The sequence below is a fragment of the Eutrigla gurnardus genome, assembly GCF_963514095.1.
Source record: "Eutrigla gurnardus genome assembly, chromosome: 24".
In the NCBI taxonomy this organism is placed as follows: Eukaryota; Metazoa; Chordata; class Actinopteri; order Perciformes; family Triglidae; genus Eutrigla; species Eutrigla gurnardus.
In genome coordinates, this window is record NC_139935.1 from 11,722,060 (window position 1) to 11,745,337 (window position 23,278).

At 43.3% G+C, this 23,278-nt stretch overlaps 2 protein-coding genes across 2 annotated transcripts in view; one reads left to right on the forward strand and one right to left on the reverse strand.

Annotated features, from left to right (window-relative positions):
• LOC311010014 (scavenger receptor cysteine-rich type 1 protein M130-like) overlaps positions 1-22,048 on the forward strand; it is a gene marked incomplete at both ends in the record, with an annotated part of 29,115 nt that extends 7,067 nt beyond the window's left edge. The window contains 9 exons of the mRNA XM_084004497.1: positions 7,087-7,401; positions 7,495-7,776; positions 12,320-12,634; positions 12,728-13,012; positions 17,669-17,983; positions 18,077-18,126; positions 18,319-18,367; positions 20,831-20,983; positions 21,996-22,048. Coding sequence (XP_083860623.1) covers positions 7,087-7,401; positions 7,495-7,776; positions 12,320-12,634; positions 12,728-13,012; positions 17,669-17,983; positions 18,077-18,126; positions 18,319-18,367; positions 20,831-20,983; positions 21,996-22,048 — 1,817 coding nt within the window. The remainder of the gene's footprint in view (positions 1-7,086; positions 7,402-7,494; positions 7,777-12,319; positions 12,635-12,727; positions 13,013-17,668; positions 17,984-18,076; positions 18,127-18,318; positions 18,368-20,830; positions 20,984-21,995) is intronic.
• Positions 1-23,278, reverse strand: part of LOC311010064 (scavenger receptor cysteine-rich type 1 protein M130-like) — a gene marked incomplete at its 5' end in the record, with an annotated part of 423,347 nt that overhangs the window by 152,137 nt on the left and 247,932 nt on the right. The window lies entirely within an intron of this gene.

Genomic DNA, 23,278 nt, shown 5'->3' on the forward strand with positions numbered 1-23,278 from the left:
AAGGGTTAGTAATGACAGATGATTTGGATATTTCCATGTCTGGGAAAAATTTGGGATTAAATGGGTTAAGCTAACATTAATGATAACTTTAGCTAGTTAATGTAGTTTATATGGCTGCAGGCCCATTTTCTCTAAATCACAACTTAAAAAGAAGCTAAGCTGTCTGTCTCTCCTGTCTCCCTCCATCATCTGCTGTCTGTCTCTCTCTCCATCATCTGCTGTCTGTCTCTCTCCTGTCTCCCTCCATCATCTGCTGTCTGTCTCTCTCCTGTCTCCCTCCATCATCTGCTGTCTGTCTCTCTCCTGTCTCCCTCCATCATCTCCTGTCTGTCTCCCTCCTGTCTCCCTCCATCATCTGCTGTCTGTCTCTCTCCTGTCTCCCTCCATCATCTGCTTGTCCTCAGAAGGATGGATGCAGGAGTGGACACAAACAGGATTTTCAAAGAGCAGTGGTCACATCGACCAGATATTCGCTCTCTTCAACATCATTTGAAAACATGTTTGTTGATTTTATTTCATTGAATGAAAACAATATATATGTTTGTGTTTCTCCAGGACTCCAGGTTGAAGGAAATCACAACTCAACAGGTAAATAGAGAAATTAACAAGAGAGAAAGAAAACAGAATCTTCACTTCTTTCACTGACGACTCTCTTCTTTCTGTTCAGAGCCTGATGATGTCAGGTTGGTGGGAGGAGCCAGTCGCTGTGCTGGAACACTGGAGGTGAGACAGGGAGACTGGAGACCAGTGGATAGCTATGACTGGACCCTGAAGGGAGCAGCTGTTGTCTGTAGAGAGCTGGACTGTGGCTCTGCTGTTTCTGTAGGACTGAGAGAGGAGTCCTCAAGAAGACCTGTGTGGTGGATCAGGTCTGACTGTGTTCATTCTGGATCCACTCTGAGGGAGTGTGCAACATCAGTCTCCTCTTCTTTCATCCTGAATCTCACCTGCTCAGGTAAGCCCCTCAGTGACATCATCTATGACATCATCAGTAATGTTGCTGTGTCACTGCTGCAGGCTGTGGTGTTCTAAACATGTTCTGGTGTTACAGTTTATTTCAATTTCTTTGGCTCATCTCTTGAAACTTTGTTAATATTCTCAGAACCTGATTTGTCTAAATAGCTTCCATGTTCCAACACAACACCATAACTCACCTGCAAAAGGTCAGAACTCACTCAAAACATTGAAGTCGTGCTTCAAAACAAAGTTAGTGTCTCATATAAAAAGTCTCTGCCCTCCAAATGAAAAGTTCCTTTGACCTCATGGAAACAATGGTGGTCAGAATGTTGAGATGTTTTTCAGGACGGCAGTGGAGCCTGGAAATGTTCCTTATATCCACATTTTAGGTTTGTCCTATTTCTTTAGTTGACCCTGAATGTTTCCTCTACTAGAATGTTCTGTTTGTCCAGTGAACTGAACACTAAACTGAATACTATCCACATGCTGATTTCATCAGTACAAGTTTCTTTGACAGTATTACACACTGCACTCACGTTTCCATGGAAACGGTTACAGTTGCCCTGTTCATGATGTACCTGAGCAGGTTCCTCCATGTTCAGACATTGTGGTTATTCTGTTGTAGTCCAGCTCTATAAATATGTTTGGTAACAGCCGTACTCATGAATAGCACCTGTCAGCTGACTGGAGATGACGTCTGATTGGTTGATGTAAGATGGGACAAACTCCTCATTGGTTAGTGAAGTTCAAGTTTCTCCTGACAGACAATTTACCAGTTTAGTGGACGTTAGAAAATACTCCATAGTACATAAGGATATTCATGGTATATATGCTGACACATTTAGACAGTTGAACGGACTATTGTACATGTGATGACTCACACCATGAAATAATTCATACATGTTTTGAAGAGGACAACTATTCAACTGAGAAGCAACATAATCAGTTTTGATCAGCAAGATATGTTCAATCATTAATTGTGCAAATTGTAGATAATTGTACAGGATTAATAAAATAATCAAGAGGGCTGGCTCAGTGATTGGTTTTAACCCAGATAAGCTTGAGGTAATAGTGGAGAAGAGAACAAGGACCAAGTTGAAAACAGTCCTCCTCTATGATAACCACCCACTCCACAATATATTTAGGGATCTTAAAAGCTCCTTCAGTAAGCGTTTAGTGATGCCTCGGTGTTCTACTGAACGACTCAGACGCTCCTTTGTTCCTGCAGCAGTCAGATATTTTAACCACAAATAGCGGCTGTCTATTGTTGTTGTTGTTGTTGTTGTTTTTTAATCTTCTGGAGGTGTATATTTTTCTTATATTTATTTATTTATCCTTGCCTATATTAATATCAATTTAAATCACTTGCTTTGAGCAGCCTACTCTGTTGTATGAAGTATCCAATCATGTTGATAAGTTTTGTGCAATGGTATGGTAATGTTTGTATTGTTTGTTGTGGATGTTTGTGTTTTTATTGCGTGGCAAAGCAGTTTCCCCTTGGGGATCAATAAAGTTTTCTAATCTAATCTACTCATTTGCATATATGTGCTAAAACATTTGCAATTTGTCTAAAAGAATGAGAAATGATAATCTGTTGTGAAGCAGTGGCCAGTGGTTTGGAGGTTTACACATGTTGTTTAGAAAATATTCATTATCTTTTGAGAATTGTGGCAAAGCAATTGAGAAAAACTGTAAATGATGAACTGATGGTGGAATTGTTTTGAGTCCAGTTTGAATCACTGAATAGTTTCATGACATCTTTTTCTCTGGTGTCTGGTGTCTTTTCTCTCTCTCTATTTGATCTTCTATCATCTCTCCAGACTCTGTCAGGCTGCTGAATGGGACTAGTCTGTGCTCAGGCAGACTGGAGGTGAAGTCCAACCAGTCCAACCAGTGGTGGTCCTCAGTGTGTGAAGCTGACTTTGACCAGCAGGATGCAGAGGTGGTCTGTAGGGAGCTTGGCTGTGGGGCTCCTTCAGTCCTCCAGGGGGCGCTCTATGGAGACGTGGGGGCTCCCACGTGGACCAAAGAGTTCCAGTGTGGAGGCCATGAGTCTGCTCTCCTGGACTGTAGAAGCTCAGGCTCAGATAGAAACACCTGCTCACCTGGCAAAGCTGTTGGACTCACCTGCTCAGGTAGAAGAGGAGCTGCAGCTTTGATCTGGTTCATTTCTGTTCTCATCAAACTCACTTTGCTCTTTGACTGACGACTCTCTTCTTTCTGTTCAGAGCCTGTCAGGTTGGTGGGAGGAGCCAGTCGCTGTGCTGGAACACTGGAGATGAGACATCAGGGAGACTGGATACCAGTGGTTGGCGACTGGACCCTGAAGGAAGCAGCTGTTGCCTGTAGAGAGCTGGACTGTGGCTCTGCTGTTTCTGTAGGACGGAGAGAGGAGTCCTCAGACAGACCTGTGTGGATGATCAGGTCTGACTGTGTTCATTCTGGATCCACTCTGAGGGAGTGTGCAACATCAGTCTCCTCTTCCTCCATCCTGAATCTCACCTGCTCAGGTAAGCCCCTCAGTGACATCATCTATGACATCATCTATGACATCATCTATGACTGTGGTTTTCAAACTGGGGCGTGCCGAGTAGGGCCCTATGACAGAATCACATATTTGGACAATGAAAATGTAATCAACTGTAAAATGCGGAATTTCATTGAATTTATAAAAGTATTTAAAAGTATTTGTTTTCTCTAATATATATATATATATATATATATATATATATATATATTATTATCATTATAAACGTTGAGAGTCTCTACTGTCTAACAACACCGCTTCATCCAGCGTCTCTCCTCTCTGTCAGAGGGGCGGGGCTGACGCACACACACACAGCACTCCGTGAAATGAAACAAAGATATGGACGGAGCTCTAGAAGCGATGACGTCATGACAAAGATGCATGCAATGTGGTTGTTTTACTTTCTTCATTCTTACTTATCTAGAAAGCTGTCAGCTGTTGGTAATTCAACATATTCAACATATCTGCTGAATGCACCAAGATATCTGTATGAGAGAAACCTCCACGTGTGCTGCTTCAGGAGTCCTCTGGGCCGACCACCAAGCAGCCTGAAAGGACTCCTTCTTCAGCTCCACAGCTTTCTGAGCCGCTGGTTTCCACCAGCAGGTTCTTTGGTTGCCACCATAGCAGGCACCAAAAGTGGCCACAACTCTGAGCAGCTCAGTCGGGGACTCGTCAGTATCTCCACCCCCACGTGGAGTCCTTCACCCTGAACACCTCCTTACAGGGCTCCAGACTAACTTTATGCATTGGTTGCACTGGTGAGCCTAACTTTTTTTTTTAAGGTGCACCAGCACAAAATTCAGGTGCACCCACATTTTTCATTGCGTCGCCTTTAACACCAAAAGGTCACCTTTTCATCGCTCTCCTTTGACATAATGACGCCCCCTTATGGCCTAGGTTAACTGCAGCACCATCAGCACCCAGAGCACCCGTTTTCTCCAGCCAATCTGCACACTGATGCCCAAACGCAGCAAATGCTTGCTTTGTGGCAGCATAAATTCCTCAAGAATAAAAAGATCCTACAGGTCACTAGCCTATAGATTGCAAATGGAAAACTGTTTATGTGATCTTAGCCTAGCCTACTTATATTTTTACTTAGGCTATTCATTTTTAATAATATTAGGAATAGGCTACTATACAATGTCCTATTCATGATGTCTCATGCTGTAATGTGGGCCTTCAAACACTGTGTGTGTCCATGCTCCACCCGACATGTCCAATTAACATGTTGACCGGCCTCCCTTTATGCAAAATGCGGCAGTAGACAATAACGCACTCCTTCGTAGAGACTCTTCCACAAACGCACTATTACCGGCCATATTCTGACCGCACTCCCGACAATAAATGCAGTGCATTGAGTCCCTTTCTTCATCGTACATCAGCCAGGGGAATTGCTTCAACCAGTCCTGTCTGAAGGCATATTTTGGGGCTTTTTAATTAATTAATTAATTGTCTTGGGGCCAGGCTTTCTGCCTCTCTTCATTTTCAAAGAAAAGTACCTGCTCAGCTCGCTCACATTTTTCGAACTGACACAATTTACAGCAGTGAAAAGGACCACAGCCAATCAGAGGCAAGGACCCGCCCGAGCTCTGTCTCTTATTGGTTTAGACCACGTTTCTAAACACAGCTTTATTCTCAGGAAGATAAGAGAGAATCCAAAGTTGTAACTTCTCTGTGTGGAGAGCAACGTTTGTGGAGTCTCTGAGCAGAAGGAACAGAATAGAGGATCTGCAGATGATGATGATGTGTTTCTGCTTGAAAACATATTGAAAGTGTTGAACAATGGATAACAGTTGTTAGAGTGTATTCATGTAAATGTGATGTAACACTGCTGCAGGCTGTGGTGTTCTAAACATGTTCTGGTGTTACAGTTTATTTCAATTTCTTTGGCTCATCTCTTGAAACTTTGTTAATATTCTCAGAACCTGATTTGTCTAAATAGCTTCCATGTTCCAACACAACACCATAACTCACCTGCAAAAGGTCAGAACTCACTCAAAACATTGAAGTCGTGCTTCAAAACAAAGTTAGTGTCTCATATAAAAAGTCTCTGCCCTCCAAATGAAAAGTTCCTTTGACCTCATGGAAACAATGGTGGTCAGAATGTTTAGATGTTTTTCAGGACGGCAGTGGAGCCTGGAAATGTTCCTTATATCCACATTTCAGGTTTGTCCTATTTCTTTAGTTGACCCTGAATGTTTCCTCTACTAGAATGTTCTATTTGTCCAGTGAACTGAACACTAAACTGAATACTATCCACATGCTGATTTCATCAGTACAAGTTTCTTTTACAGTATTACACACTGCACTCACGTTTCCATGGAAACGGTTACAGTTGCCCTGTTCATGATGTACCTGAGCAGGTTCCTCCATGTTCAGACATTGTGGTTATTCTGTTGTAGTCCAGCTCTATAAATATGTTTGGTAACAGCCGTACTCATGAATAGCACCTGTCAGCTGACTGGAGATGACGTGTGATTGGTTGATGTAAGATGGGACAAACTCCTCATTGGTTAGTGAAGTTCAAGTTTCTCCTGACAGACAATTTACCAGTTTAGTGGACGTTAGAAAATACTCCATAGTACATAATGATATTCATGGTATATATGCTGACACATTTAGACAGTTGAATGGACTATTGTACATGTGATGACTCACACCATGAAAGAATTCATACATGTTTTGAAGAGAACAACTATTCAACTGAGAAGCAACATAATCAGATTTGATCAGCAAGATATGTTCAATCATTAATTGTGCAAATTGTAGATAATTGTACAGGATTAATAAAATAATCAAGAGGGCTGGCTCAGTGATTGGTTTTAACCCAGATAAGCTTGAGGTAATAGTGGAGAAGAGAACAAGGACCAAGTTGAAAACAGTCCTCTATGATAACCACCCACTCCACAATATATTTAGGGATCTTAAAAGCTCCTTCAGTAAGCGTTTAGTGATGCCTCGGTGTTCTACTGAACGACTCAGACGCTCCTTTGTTCCTGCAGCAGTCAGATATTTTAACCACAAATAGCGGCTGTCTATTGTTGTTGTTGTTGTTGTTGTTGTTTTTTAATCTTCTGGAGGTGTATATTTTTCTTATATTTATTTATTTATCCTTGCCTATATTAATATCAATTTGAATCACTTGCTTTGAGCAGCCTACTCTGTTGTATGAAGTATCCAATCATGTTGATAAGTTTTGTGCAATGGTATGGTAATGTTTGTATTGTTTGTTATGTGGATGTTTGTGTTTTTATTGCGTGGCAAAGCAGTTTCCCCTTGGGGATCAATAAAGTTTTCTAATCTAATCTACTCATTTGCATATATGTGCTAAAACATTTGCAATTTGTCTAAAAGAATGAGAAATGATAATCTGTTGTGAAGCAGTGGCCAGTGGTTTGGAGGTTTACACATGTTGTTTAGAAAATATTCATTATCTTTTGAGAATTGTGGCAAAGAAATTGAGAAAAACTGTAAATGATGAACTGATGGTGGAATTGTTTTGAGTCCAGTTTGAATCACTGAATAGTTTCATGACATCTTTTTCTCTGGTGTCTGGTGTCTTTTCTCTCTCTCTATTTGATCTTCTATCATCTCTCCAGACTCTGTCAGGCTGCTGAATGGGACTAGTCTGTGCTCAGGCAGACTGGAGGTGAAGTCCAACCAGTCCAACCAGTGGTGGTCCTCAGTGTGTGAAGCTGACTTTGACCAGCAGGATGCAGAGGTGGTCTGTAGGGAGCTTGGCTGTGGGGCTCCTTCAGTCCTCCAGGGGGCGCTCTATGGAGACGTGGGGGCTCCAACGTGGACCAAAGAGTTCCAGTGTGGAGGCCATGAGTCTGCTCTCCTGGACTGTAGAAGCTCAGGCTCAGATAGAAACACCTGCTCACCTGGCAAAGCTGTTGGACTCACCTGCTCAGGTAGAAGAGGAGCTGCAGCTTTGATCTGGTTCATTTCTGTTCTCATCAAACTCACTTTGCTCTTTGACTGACGACTCTCTTCTTTCTGTTCAGAGCCTGTCAGGTTGGTGGGAGGAGCCAGTCGCTGTGCTGGAACACTGGAGGTGAGACAGGGAGACTGGAGACCAGTGGATGGCTATGACTGGACCCTGAAGGAAGCAGCTGGTGCCTGTAGAGAGCTGGACTGTGGCTCTGCTGTTTCTGTAGGACGGAGAGAGGAGTCCTCAGACAGACCTGTGTGGTGGATCTGGTCTAACTGTGTTCATTCTGGATCCACTCTGAGGGAGTGTGCAACATCATTCTCCTCTTCCTCCATCCTGAATCTCACCTGCTCAGGTAAGCCCCTCAGTGACATCATCTATGACATCATCTATGACAGCAGTGTTCCCAGTATGTTCCTTCCTCTGTCCCAGTGACAGTCAGTGGTTTCCACTGGACTGAACTGTTAAGTTCTCCAGGACAATGACGTCCTAGAATGTAGAGAAGTGGGCTGGTTTCTGGAAGCTTCAGACCCTCCATAGACTGCTGAGCTTCACCTGGCAGGACACACCTGTCTGTCTGTCTGTCTGTCTGTCTGTCAGACCTGTGACATCACTTCCTGTTTTGAGGGTCCATCTTGTTGAACGGAGGGTAAATGTGACCTTTCATCTCTCGTCCTTCATTTCCATCTAAAGTCTTACTAAACTCCTTTCAGTAGAGAACTACAAACAGGAAGTAGGACCATATAACAGCTGTGCTCAGGTCATTTCACTGGCTTCCAGTCCATTTTAGAATTGATTTGTTCATGTTAATGGTGTTTTTAAGACCCTACATGGTCTGGGACCCCAATATCTCTCTGACAGGCTTGTGAGGTACCAAGCAGCCAGACCTCTCAGGTGGTCTAGAACAGGCCGTCTGGTTATTCCCCGGCTCTCCAGGAAAACTGGTGAAAGTGCCTTTAGCTTTTCATCATGGTGGGTGAGCCCCGATGCTGTTGTCCTTTAAAACTAAACTGGAAACATTCCTTTCTAGCGGCACCGTCCAGGGGCCCGTTCCAGAAAGCAGGCTCAACCAACTCTGAACTGAACCCTGAACTCTGAGTCGACCAACTCTGAGTTTTCTGTTCCAGAACAGCTGTTCTGAATTAGTTCAGTCAACTCTGAGGATGTAAACTCTGAGTTACGCGCGTGCCTGCCGACTCTATAAAGCCATCATCAATGGAGCTCTGATACTACGATTCACCATGGCAACCGGGAGAGAGTAAGAGATATTACTGAGTGTTTATGTAGAAAAGGAGGTCATCCTTAGAAAGCGGAGCAACGTAACTGCATCAAAATAGAGACAGTTGGCGTGGCAGATAATCACTGCCTGACTTAATGTGTATAAATGAATGAAACAGTCGATTGATCTAAAGGTGATAAGTCTTTACTTACAGTCCCACAGCGTGACACTGGTGTAACAGTTAGCAACGCTGCCTACGGTTCAGGCGACAGAGGTTCAACTCCCGTGGTTCACAAAGTAGCGCAATGAACAAATAATCATTTTCATATCGGTGTAATCCCCCCAGGCACAAAAAGAAAGTGGCTGCAGCTGAAAATTAAGCATAAGAACATTGCACAAATATGTAGACTAAGGCATATGATTTTAGTCATATTTCACATATTAAACAGTAAATATAAGCGGCTATTTCAACAAAGAAATGTCCTTTTTCAGAAAACTCCCGTTCGCAAAAAATCTAGAGCTCTGCAAAGAATCTGGATTATGTCCACGATATGAAATGTTGAAAATGTCAGAGAATATTGTTTAGATATGTGATCGGTAGGAAAAACAGTAATTTTCTTCTAAGTAATCAAAATCCTCTCCCGACGTAAAGCTGCTAGAATCACTTTTATTTCCATATCGATGGTTGACGAGGAAAGGACCGACATTGTTTTCAGTTGGTTCAGATTTCGGAAAAAGGCAGACATGTAGGAGAAACTCAGGGTTTGTTGAAGCAAACCTGCCAGCGAGCAGGTTAGGTTCACAGAGTTGGTTACTATGGTAACTGACCTAAAGGTTGAGTTCACTCTCTTTCTGGAACGGAAAACTCAGAGTTTCCCTCTTCTCAGGGTTAACAAACTCAGAGTTTCAGGAAAACCTGCTTTCTGGAACGAGCCCCAGGAGTCTGGTTGAAGGTCTGGATTATTACTTTCATTGTGTTCTTTCTTTTTATTGGTTTTAACCTGCATGTCACCTGTTGCTTTTACTATTCTTTATTTATCCTTTATCTTTTTATTGACTTGTCTTATAGATTCTAACTAGTTGGTTGCTTCTTTTCATGTATTTTTACTCCTACTTTTTAAAGGTTTTGATTCACATGAATCATTTAACACATCTGGTGCTTTTATGCAAGGACCTACAGACACCCTGTGCTCAAAGAAAATATCCTCAGTAATAATGAGACATGGGATGGCTCTAATTCATTTCTTGACCTGAACCTTTAGCCAGGCCCAGCTCCATCTGCACCTCAGCCCTGACGCTAGCTGTGCTACATAGATAGCGTCTTCCTCTTTGAGCTCTCATTCTGGAAAAGAACTGTCCAGATTAAGGATCGACCGATATGGATTTTTTAGGGCCGATGCCGATACCGATTTTCTGATCATCAGTCTTGGCCGATGACCGATACGGCCTGCCAATTTTCTTGAGCCGATATTTGGAGCCAATATTACTTTTGCTCCCTCAATTTGCATGTTAAAAATGACACTGATAACAAATATTACAAGTGTCAATTTAAGATGGAATATTTATTGAACTTAAAAAAGGTGAGGTAGAATAAGTAAAGTGCTGAAAAAGTGTCAGCCAGTGCTGCAGGAGTCGTCTCGCTGAAATGCTGCCACACTGGATTGGTTTTCTGAGTCTCTGCCATTTCTTTAAAAAGAATCAACAAAAGCACATATCAGTGTCAATCTCTGGTGCAATCATCTTACATTAATATCACCCACATTATGTTTGCATCATATGAAAGGTGGATATGGTGAACTTTACAAGGGGAAAGGCTTCCACATCTACAACACAGTCTTGATGCATTGCTTGCTGACATATTATGAAACAGATATAATCAGATCACTAAATGACTTTTGTCAACACATTTTAATAATTTACGAAAACAATAAACCTGAAAGCCATCAAAATAAAATGCTCTATTTGTAATTTAAGACTGCCATGTTTTTTTTCTACACAAAATAAAATGAGCATGTCTTCGGCTACTAGGCAACACCTAGTATGCAGAGACAACACACTAATAATAATAGGTCTGAACGAAAATGCAAAAAAAAAAAAAAAGCTGCCAGCAACCTCAGAACATTAAGTAGCAGAGGAAAGTAACTTGATGTCAGATGCACATTAAACAACAGACTGTTTCTGTTCTAAACTGCACAACGTTAACATGGATACATATTCAACAAAGTATATAAACATTCTCGCAAAGGTAACGCTCTCCTTCAGTCAGCTCATATGGCTGCGAGACGTGTGTCCCACGCATGCGCACACAAACACACCATGCACCCAACCTTCCCAATCTTACTTTATTTTACGAAAATAGTTCACCGAAACGTGTTTCTGAAAACATTTTAGGCGAGAAATAAGCTATGCAGTTGCTGAATCTGTCTTTATTTTAGATCGACAATGCTCAGTTTAAAAAAAAAGCTTGCGGGAGGCGCCGTCTCTCGAAACTCGCCGCGATGGCATTACAGGGCTTCTTACATAGACAATGAATGGAAACGTCCCGCTCCGGGAAAAACGATCAGCCAAAACAGCAGTCCGCATCGGCCGACACCGATACGTTCAAAAAATGTAAAAATCGGCCGATAGTATCGGTCAGCCGATAGTCCAGTCCCTAGTCCAGATATTATCTGCTGGGTCAGCGCTCCTTCTTCATCATGACCTCTGAACTGATGTTGATTGTAGGCTAACGTTAATACACAATTCAGTCACGTTAGCTGACGTGCTAACTAGCTGACCAGCTTTCCATTATAAACTTGTTGGAAAAGGAAAGGTTAGGAAAAAGGAATCACGACACACTTAAACTTCATTAACATTAAACAGCGTATTATATCGTTGGCAGATAACGAGACTTACCTCAAAGCCAGTATCATTGAAAAGTGAAGAAGACGACGATGCCGTTATCTTGACGTTCCACCAAAGATATTTTATTGTGAAGGAGATCACACTCTGAAACGCCAATAGTCTCACTCCAGTCTATGTGGAATTATGCCAACGACCCCCCCCCCCCCCCCCCCCCCCCCCTCTATTCAATGTATTATGTAAAAGAACATTCTGTTATATTAAAATATATCAAAACATTGGTTGGAACAAGTCTGTCTTTCCCAAACTTTGGTTGTGACTTGTCCTTATCATCCCGATGCAAACTTCCGCCCTCGTGCACACATCAAACTGTGCAGCTCTAATGTGATCATCACAGGTTAGCGGCTGCATGAGGACCATGAGGGAGAACATGGACGTCCCCACTATTCTGCAACAGCAGTGCTGTGTGAAGAGAGTGCAACACATTTCTTTGTCACACGGCTGATATGGTGTTAACGTGGCACAGTTGGTGTCTCCCTGCCTTATTACGTGGAGCATCCACAGTTAGTGAAGTGTTGTGTTGTCTGCTTGTGGACCTCGGTGTCACAGTGGGACAGAGACCACATCAGCTTCACCCTTAAGCCACGAGGACACGGGAATGTGATGGAACATGGCTGCAGGCTGTGGTGTTGTAACCATGTGTTCTGGTGTTCATGATGAACTGATGGTGGAATTGTTTTGAGTCCAGTTTGAATCACTGAATAGTTTCATGACATCTTTTTCTCTGGTGTCTGGTGTCTTTTCTCTCTCTCTATTTGATCTTCTATCATCTCTCCAGACTCTGTCAGGCTGCTGAATGGGACTAGTCTGTGCTCAGGCAGACTGGAGGTGAAGTCCAACCAGTCCAACCAGTGGTGGTCCTCAGTGTGTGAAGCTGACTTTGACCAGCAGGATGCAGAGGTGGTCTGTAGGGAGCTTGGCTGTGGGGCTCCTTCAGTCCTCCAGGGGGCGCTCTATGGAGACGTGGGGGCTCCAACGTGGACCAAAGAGTTCCAGTGTGGAGGCCATGAGTCTGCTCTCCTGGACTGTAGAAGCTCAGGCTCAGATAGAAACACCTGCTCACCTGGCAAAGCTGTTGGACTCACCTGCTCAGGTAGAAGAGGAGCTGCAGCTTTGATCTGGTTCATTTCTGTTCTCATCAAACTCACTTTGCTCTTTGACTGACGACTCTCTTCTTCCTGTTCAGAGCCTGTCAGGTTGGTGGGAGGAGCCAGTCGCTGTGCTGGAACACTGGAGGTGAGACATCAGGGAGACTGGAGACCAGTGTTTGACTATGACTGGACCCTGAAGGAAGCAGCTGTTGTCTGTAGAGAGCTGGACTGTGGCTCTGCTGTTTCCGTAGGACGGAGAGAGGAGTCCTCAGACAGACCTGTGTGGAGGATCAGGTCTGACTGTGTTCATTCTGGATCCACTCTGAGGGAGTGTGCAACATCAGATTCCTCTTCCTCCATCCTGAATCTCACCTGCTCAGGTAAGCCCCTTAGTGACATCATCTATGACATCATCTATGACAGCAGTGTTCCCAGTATGTTCCTTCCTCTGTCCCAGTGACAGTCAGTGGTTTCCACTGGACTGAACTGTAAAGTTCTCCAGGACAATGACGTCCTAGAATGTAGAGAAGTGGGCTGGTTTCTGGAAGCTTCAGACCCTCCATAGACTGCTGAGCTTCACCTGGCAGGACACACCTGTCTGTCTGTCTGTCTGTCTGTCTGTCTGTCTGTCTGTCAGACCTGTGACATCACTTCCTGTTTTGAGGGTCCATCTTGTTGAACGGAGGGTAAATGTGACCTTTCATCTCTCGTCCCTCATTTCCATCTAAAGTCTTACCAAACTCCTTTCAGTAGAGAACTACAAACAGGAAGTAGGACCATATAACAGCTGTGCTCAGGTCATTTCACTGGCTTCCAGTCCATTTTAGACTTGATTTGTTCATGTTAATGGTGTTTTTAAGACCCTACATGGTCTTGGACCCCAATATCTCTCTGACAGGCTTGTGAGGTACCAAGCTGCCAGACCTCTCAGGTGGTCTAGAACAGGCCGTCTGGTTATTCCCCGGCTCTCCAGGAAAACTGGTGAAAGTGCCTTTAGCTTTTCATCATGGTGGGTGAGCCCCGATGCTGTTGTCCTTTAAAACTAAACTGGAAACATTCCTTTCTAGCGGCACCGTCCAGGGGCCCGTTCCAGAAAGCAGGCTCAACCAACTCTGAACCGAACCCTGAACTCTGAGTCGACCAACTCTGAGTTTTCTGTTCCAGAACAGCTGTTCTGAATTAGTTCAGTCAACTCTGAGGATGTAAACTCTGAGTTACACGCGTGCCTGCCGACTCTATAAAGCCATCATCAATGGAGCTCCGATACTACGATTCACCATGGCAACCGGGAGAGAGTAAGAGATATTACTGAGTGTTTATGTAGAAAACGAGGTCATCCTTAGAAAGCGGAGCAACGTAACTGCATCAAAATAGAGACAGTTGGCGTGGCAGATAATCACTGCCTGACTTAATGTGTATAACTGAATGAAACAGTCGATTGATCTAAAGGTGATAAGTCTTTACTTACAGTCCCACAGCGTGACACTGGTGTAACAGTTAGCAACGCTGCCTACGGTTCAGGCGACAGAGGTTCAACTCCCGTGGTTCACAAAGTAGCGCAATGAGCAAACAATCATTTTCATATCGGTGTAATCCCCCCAGGCACAAAAAGAAAGTGGCTGCAGCTGAAAATTAAGCATAAGAATATTGCACAAATACGTAGACTAAGGCATATGATTTTAATCATATTTCACATATTAAACAGTAAATATAAGCAGCTATTTCAACAAAGAAATGTCCTTTTTCAGAAAACTCCAGTTCGCAAAAAATCTAGAGCTCTGCAAAGAATCTGGATTATGTCCGTGATATGAAATGTTGAAAATGTCAGAGAATATTGTTTAGATATGTGATCGGTAGGAAAAACGGTAATTTCCTTCTAAGTAATCAAAATCCTCTCCCGACGTAAAGCTGCTAGAATCCCTTTTATTTCCATATCGATGGTTGACGAGGAAAGGACGGACATTGTTTTCAGTTGGTTCAGATTTTGGAAAAAGGCAGACATGTAGGAGAAACTCAGGGTTTGTTGAAGCAAACCTGCCAGCGAGCAGGTTAGGTTCACAGAGTTGGTTACTATGGTAACTGACCTAAAGGTTGAGTTCACTCTCTTTCTGGAACGGAAAACTGAGAGATTCCCTCTTCTCAGGGTTAACAAACTCAGAGTTTCAGGAAAACCTGCTTTCTGGACCAGGCCCCAGGAGTCTGGTTGAAGGTCTGGATTATTACTTTCATTGTGTTCGTTCTTTTTATTGGTTTTAACCTGCATGTCACCTGTTGCTTTTACTATTCTTTATTTATCCTTTATCTTTTTATTGACTTGTCTTATAGATTCTAACTAGTTAGTTGCTTCTTTTCATGTATTTTTACTCCTACTTTTTAAAGGTTTTGATTCACATGAATCATTTAACACATCTGGTGCTTTTATGCAAGGACCTACAGACACCCTGTGCTCAAAGAAAATATCCTCAGTAATTATGAGACATGGGATGGCTCTAATTAATTTCTTGACCTGAACCTTTAGCCAGGCCCAGCTCCATCTGCACCTCAGCCCTGACGCTAGCTGTGCTACATAGATAGCGTCTTCCTCTTTGAGCTCTCATTCTGGAAAAGAAGTGTCCAGATTAAGGATCGACCGATATGGATTTTTTAGGGCCGATGCCGATACCGATTTTCTGATCATCAGTCTTGGCCGATGACCGATACGGCCTGCCAATTTTCTTGAGCCGATATTTGGAGCCAATATTACTTTTGCTCCCTCAATTTACATGTTAAAAATGACACTGATTACAAATATTACAAGTGTCAATTTAAGATGGAATATGTATTGAACTTAAAAAAGGTGAGGTAGAACAAGAACAAGTAGAACAATATTGAACAAATATTAACAGCAGGTGAGGTAGAACAAGTAAAGTGCTGAAAAAGTGTCAGCCAGTGCTGCAGGAGTCGTCTCGCTGAAATGCTGCCACACTGGATTGGTTTTCTGAGTCTCTGCCATTTCTTTAAAAAGAATCAACAAAAGCACATATCAGTGTCAATCTCTTGTGCAATCATCTTACATTCATATAACCCACATTATGTTTGCATCATATGAAAGGTGGATATGGTTAACTTTACAAGGGGAAAGGCTTCCACATCTACAACACAGTCTTGATGCATTGCTTGCTGACATATTATGAAACAGATATAATCAGATCACTAAATGACTTTTGTAAACACATTTTAATAATTTACGAAAACAATAAACCTGAAAGCCATCAAAATAAAATGCTCTATTTGTAATTTAAGACTGCCATGTTTTTTTTCTACACAAAATTAAATGAGCATGTCTTCGGCTACTAGGCAACACCTAGTATGCAGAGACAACACACTAATAATAATAGGTCTGAACGAAAATGCAAAAAAAAAAAAAAGCTGCCAGCAACCTCAGAACATTAAGTAGCAGAGGAAAGTAACTTGATGTCAGATGCACATTAAACAACAGACTGTTTCTGTTCTAAACTGCAGAACGTTAACATGGATACATATTCAACAAAGTATATAAACATTCTCTCAAAGGTAACGCTCTCCTTCAGTCAGCTCATATATGGCTGCGAGACGTGTGTCCCACGCATGCGCACACAAACACACCATGCACCCAACCTTCCCAATCTTACTTTATTTTACGAAAATAGTTCACCGAAACGTGTTTCTGAAAACATTTTAGGCGAGAAATAAGCTATGCAGTTGCTGAATCTGTCTTTATTTTAGAACGACAATGCTCAGTTTAAAAAAAAAGCTTGCGGGAGGCGCCGTCTCTCGAAACTCGCCGCGATGGCATTACAGGGCTTCTTACATAGACAATGAATGGAAACGTCCCGCTCCGGGAAAAACGATCAGCCAAAACAGCAGTCCGCATCGGCCGACACCGATACGTTCAAAAAATGTAAAAATCGGCCGATAGTATCGGTCAGCCGATAGTCCAGTCCCTAGTCCAGATATTATCTGCTGGGTCAGCGCTCCTTCTTCATAATTACCTCTGAACTGACGTTGATTGTAGGCTAACGTTAATACACAATTCAGTCACGTTAGCTGACGTGCTAACTAGCTGACCAGCTTTCCATTATAAACTTGTTGGAAAAGGTAACGTTAGGAAAAAGGAATCATGACACACTTAAATTTAATTTAACATTAAACAGCGTATTATATCGTTGGCAGATAACGAGACTTACCTCAAAGCGAGTATCATTGAAAAGTGAAGAAGACGACGATGCCGTTATCTTGACGTTCCACCAAAGATATTTTATTGTGAAGGAGATCACACTCTGAAACGCCAATAGTCTCACTCCAGTCTATGTGAAATGATGCCAACGACCCCCCCCCCCCCACCTTTGGATCAACACGAATGACATATTTGGACTGAAAACGGTGAATTTTGCCCAAAAATATTCTATTCAATGCATTATGTAAAATAACATTCTGTTATATTAAAACATCAAAATATTGGTTGGAACAAGTCTGTCTTTCCCAAACGTTGGTTGTGACTTGTCCTTATCGTCCCGATGCAAACTTCCGCCCTCGTGCACACATCAAACTGTGCAGCTCTAATGTGATCATCACAGGTTAGCGGCTGCATGAGGACCATGAGGGAGAACATGGACGTCCCCACTATTCTGCAACAGCAGTGCTGTGTGAAGAGAGTGCAACACATTTCTTTGTCACACGGCTGATATGGTGTTAACGTGGCACAGTTGGTGTCTCCCTGCCTTATTACGTGGAGCATCCACAGTTAGTGAAGTGTTGTGTTGTCTGCTTGTGGACCTCGGTGTCACAGTGGGACAGAGACCACATCAGCTTCACCCTTAAGCCACGAGTACACGGGAATGTGATGGAACATGGCTGCAGGCTGTGGTGTTGTAACCATGTGTTCTGGTGTTCATGATGAACTGATGGTGGAATTGTTTTGAGTCCAGTTTGAATCACTGAATAGTTTCATGACATCTTTTTCTCTGGTGTCTGGTGTCTTTTCTCTCTCTCTATTTGATCTTCTATCATCTCTCCAGACTCTGTCAGGCTGCTGAATGGGACTAGTCTGTGCTCAGGCAGACTGGAGGTGAAGTCCAACCAGTCCAACCAGTGGTGGTCCTCAGTGTGTGAAGCTGACTTTGACCAGCAGGATGCAGAGGTGGTCTGTAGGGAGCTTGGCTGTGGGGCTCCTTCAGTCCTCCAGGGGGCGCTCTATGGAGACGTGGGGGCTCCAACGTGGACCAAAGAGTTCCAGTGTGGAGGCCATGAGTCTGCTCTCCTGGACTGTAGAAGCTCAGGCTCAGATAGAAACACCTGCTCACCTGGCAAAGCTGTTGGACTCACCTGCTCAGGTAGAAGAGGAGCTGCAGCTTTGATCTGGTTCATTTCTGTTCTCATCAAACTCACTTTGCTCTTTGACTGACGACTCTCTTCTTTCTGTTCAGAGCCTGTCAGGTTGGTGGGAGGAGCCAGTCGCTGTGCTGGAACACTGGAGGTGAGACATCAGGGAGACTGGAGACCAGTGGATGGCTATTACTATGTCTGGACCCTGAAGGAAGCAGCTGTTGCCTGTAGAGAGCTGGACTGTGGCTCTGCTGTTTCTGTAGGATGGAGAAAGGAGTCCTCAGACAGACCTGTGTGGAGGATCAGGTCTGACTGTGTTCATTCTGGATCCACTCTGAGGGAGTGTGCAACATCAGTCTCCTATTCCTACATCCTGGATCTCACCTGCTCAGGTAAGCCCCTCAGTGACATCATCTATGACATCATTTATGACAGCAGTGTTCCCAGTATGTTCCTTCCTCTGTCCCAGTGACAGTCAGTGGTTTCCACTGGACTGAACTGTAAACTTCTCCAGGACAATGACGTCCTAGAATGTAGAGAAGTGGGCTGGTTTCTGGAAGCTTCAGACCCTCCATAGACTGCTTAGCTTCACCTGGCAGACTTGTGACATCACTTCCTGTTTCCACAGTGTATCTTGATCTCATTCTAATATTTAATGCTAGATTATGGGCTGTAAGTCTCATGTTGTGCAATAAAAGTTTTCAAACATATCTTTTGTGTTTGATAATAATAATAACCATAATTATAATGACAATAATAAAGGTTATTTATAGCACTTATCAAAACAAGTAGTTACATCATGCTTTATGAGGCAGACATCAAGAGAGGAAAGGGGAGAATAAAATGCAATATACACACATTTCCAGATATTTATGAACAAATATGAATAAATCCAAATGAATTTTAAAAAAATATATCAATCTGAACGTGTTCACAAACTACAGGTAGCATCTAACAGGATGTAACTGTTTCTATGACTTCCTGTGACGTCTATGAAGGCTGCTGGAAAGTGTTGGACTGCACGGCAGCTTTTAGGCTCCGCCTCCTGCTGCTGCCGCCTGATCTCGTCTACTTTCCAGGCGAGGAGCAGTTCATCTCCAACGAGCCTCATGTGACCGTTCATCATCTCTCTGTCTTTACAGACCTGCTGCTGCAGCCAAACATCTCCGTGTCCTCCTCCATGGACGGGGTCTCCGAGGCCCAGCAGCAGGGGTTTCAGGCGTTCAGGGGCTCCACCTTCATCGTCTTCTGCTCCGTCCAGCCACAATACCCAGGAGGCTCCTTCCAGCTCACCTTCACCTCCTCCAACTCAGCACACAACTACACCCAGCCAGCTGTCAATCACACTGCCCACTTCCTGTTTCCTGCTGCAGAGCCCGCCCACCAGGGACGCTACAGCTGTGTTTATCACGTCCATGTTCTTTCTCATAACTTCTCCTCTGAGAGCCGTCTGCTCTCTGTCACTGTCGTAGGTAAGCTGACTGTTCAATTCCTGATTAGCATGACTGGAAGAAGTGAAATGTAATAATATTCTTTTAGATTTAGGTTTAATCCCACAGACACAAAAAGAATGTGGCTGCAGCTGAAAATGAAGCAGAAGAATATTGTGCAAACAGGCAGCCTAAGACATATGGTTTTAATCTTATGCCAGATTGCCAGTCTGCCCATGCTCGGCAATAAACTCCTTTCTGATTCTGATTCTGAACATCGTGTCCCGACGTCAGGCTGCTCCAATCAATGTGCTTCCATATCTATTAGGTGGAAGTTTAGGTTCACTGTCTTTGTGGAACAGAGGACCCAGAGTGTCCCTCTTCTCAGGCTTAACAAACTCAGAGTTTGAACTAAACCTGCTTTCTGGAATCCAGCCCTGATCTAGTGAACAAAGTGAAACCAGGTCTGTAAATGGTGACAGCAAACAATGGACTGGAGGACAGAATGCCAGGTCCCTAGTTTGTGTTGAATGGCAGCTGTTGGAGTCATGATGAGTCATGTGATGACTGTCCATGTGTTTGATCATCAGATCTGAGACCTGTCATCATCAGATTGGTCACCGTGCCGCTGATTCTGCTGTCGGCGCAGGTCGGCCTTTACTTCTACTGTAAGGTACTGACACATGTCTGTTGTTGAGAGCACTGACTCAGTCTGTGTTCATTGACCTGGAGAGAGGAGCCATGCAGGAAGTCACATGTCTGTGTGCTGTCACGTCTCTCCAGGCCAGCAGGGGGCAGAAGCCGGGCAGACGGGAGGACGTGGAGCCGGATTACTACAACCTGGGCGTTGGTGCAGCTGAAGGAGGGCCGACTGTACAGGAAGGAGCTCGGGGAGCAGAGTAGCACCTCCAAGGAGCTCCTCTCACATCCACATGGGTTTCTAACACACCGACACCAGCTCATGTTCATACGCATGTTCCTCTGGAAATATGACTCATCACATTTCTACTATATTGTTATTACTCTGGACATGAAAAGATGTCCATGTTGAAGTGGGGGGTTTGGAGCTAGGTGCTATCTCTGAAGCGTGAGGATCTGCTGGTGATGCTTCTGTACCTCTTCCCTGATGGTAAAAGAGTGAACAGGTGATGTGCTGGGTGGGAGGGGTCAGTGGGGAGCTGTTCTACTTCACCCTGGTAAGCACCCTGCCACTTTCCTGATGTTTTGACGGTGGAGCAGCCTTCTGACATCATGCTCTGAGATTGAAAAGGGGGGGACCAGCCAACCTAGGGTGGGGGAGACTGAGAGAGCTGGTCTGAGCTTCACTGGACTCCAATCTACAGTAGAAATGACACAATTACAATCCCATCTCCACATTAATAACCTGTTTGAGCCCCTCCAGTCTGGTGTTCGCCCCCTCCACAGCACTGAAACAGCCCTCGTCAAAGTCCTCAATGACCTCCACCTCTGCTGACACAGGTTCCCTCAATATCCTCACCCTCCTCGATCTGAGTGCAGCCTTCGATACCGTGAGCCCTAACATTCTGCTCTCCAGGCTCCAAGACCTCGGTATGGAAGGTACCGCACACAGGGTGTTCCCCAGGGATCTGTACTCGACCCCCTCCTCTTCATCATCTACATCCTCATTCATGCCTTCATTTCCTCCGATCTGGATGACTGTAACTCATTCCTCCACGGCATCAACTCCAAAATCCTGGTCTTCACCTAGAAGGCACTCCACCATCTGGCCCACCCTCATTTCCCTGACCTCATCCCCCCCTACCAACCCTCGCGGGCCCTCAGATCCACATCAGCCGGTCTCCTCTCCATCCACAAATCAAACCTCCGCAGCTTCGGGGCCAGAGCCTTCTCCAGGGCAGCTCCCAGTCTCTGGGACTCCCTTCCCCAAACCATCAGTGATTCTGAGTCCCTCACCATATTCCAGTCCCGCCTCCAAACCCATCTTCTTTCTTTCATTGTTTTGTCTGATGGTCTGTTTATCTCTTGTCTGTAAAGCGTCTTTGGGTTCAGAAAAGCGTGATATAAATTGAATGTGTTATTATTATTATTATTAGAAATCCTTCAGCCTCTCAGGAAGGGGGGCTCACATGATGCTTGGTCTTGTAGTTAGTGATTGTGTGCCGGCCCTGCCAAACCCCCTTAAAGTCATGGACTTGGAGCTTGTTTTCAGGTGTGACTCTAGAAGTGGCTTCAGCTGTTTGAGCTGCCTTTTGAAGTTGCTATTTAAGGAGTTTGTATTGGTCTTTGTCGCCACATTGAAATGCAGCATTTGTCTCACTGCATAGGCGCCTTACTTCCTTGTTGAAGCGAGGCTTGTTGTTGCTATGGTAACAGGTTTGGTGGGATACACACAGACTCACACACATTGATAGAGGACATTGCAGTGTCAGTGAAAATGTGGATATCATCATGTTGATCAGGTTTATAAACACCATCTTTGTCCTTGGTTTAGATGTTTGGAGTCTCTGAAGGTAATTAGGAAGGAGGAATACAGTGTTGTGATCAGACTCACCAATCAGTTGTATCTGGGAAGAGCTTTCTTCATGGAGACGTGGTTGAAATCTCCCAGCACCAGGACTGCAGAGTCCTGTTGGAGGTCTCAGAGACAACATCATCTGTTAGTCACATATGTCATGACTTCACGTCAGCGCCCTCTTGTGGTTCACATGGCTCATTGTTGTTCTGATGTTGATTTGGGCAGCAGGACACATTTAGCTGAAGAGAATCACAATGAACAGCTTAATTTGTGATGAACCAATGTTTATATTTCATAAGAATTCTGCTTCTTTTTATACATAAGTGTTGACTTAATGTTGTTCTTTATAAAAAAGTATATGATTTTGTATTTCAGGATTTTACTCTTATTAATCATTTTGCTCATATCATCAACAATTGTATTTGATTTTGCTATTTTTTATAAGTTTTAAGCTCATTTGACTTAGTTTAAGGAGTGTTGTTGTTTATCGTGACTTTTTATTCATGACAATGTTTTATATGATGAGAAGAGAAAGCAAAAAGCAAAATGAAACAAAAATACCAAAAACTAACAAATATGAGGCCATGGGATGATCAGTAAATCAAAGCAAATTTCAAAATAAAAGTCTGTATATAGAATAATGATTAAGCATCTGTCTCAATGAGTTTGCTCATTTTTGTACTGAACAGATTTTGATGAGAAATATGGTCATAACTAAGCAAACAATCTGAATAAACATAAGAAACATATGCAGCAGGTCGATGCAGTTGAAGTAGAACATTGAAATCTTGACTTTGTATATTTGTTTTGGAATTACAATCGACCACAAATCTCTCAGTTCATGTTTCTATGTTACATTTTATGCCTATATTTGATTCCTAGACTATTTCATGTCGTACGTTGTCATTTTGAACTGCTGTGATTTTGTTTTGGACACATTTAATGAGTTTTGTTGGAGGAGCCTGACATCCAACGACTGCTCCTCTGGAATCCTTGTGCAAAAGAAAATAAATACATATATAGTACATAATTTGATGTATCGCTCTGTTTTTTCACATGACACACTTTCACATGTCAAATGAACGACTACATTTTGCCACATTTAGCTCTTAACGTTTAAAAAAGTGGTGTGAATATTTTAAAGTCACTTTTTGCCACATTTACAGCAATATTTGTGAACTTTGTCATATTTACTTTTCTTGTAAAAATATATTAAATCTAAATGTTTGATATGAAATATAAATCCGTTTGTTAAAGGTCCCATATTATGAAAAACAGGTTTTCTCTGGTCTCTCCACCTATAAACTGGTCCTCCCTGAGCCTGTCAACTCCCAGGATGAGGAAAACAAGCGACTCCTGCATGGTCTCTGCAGCCC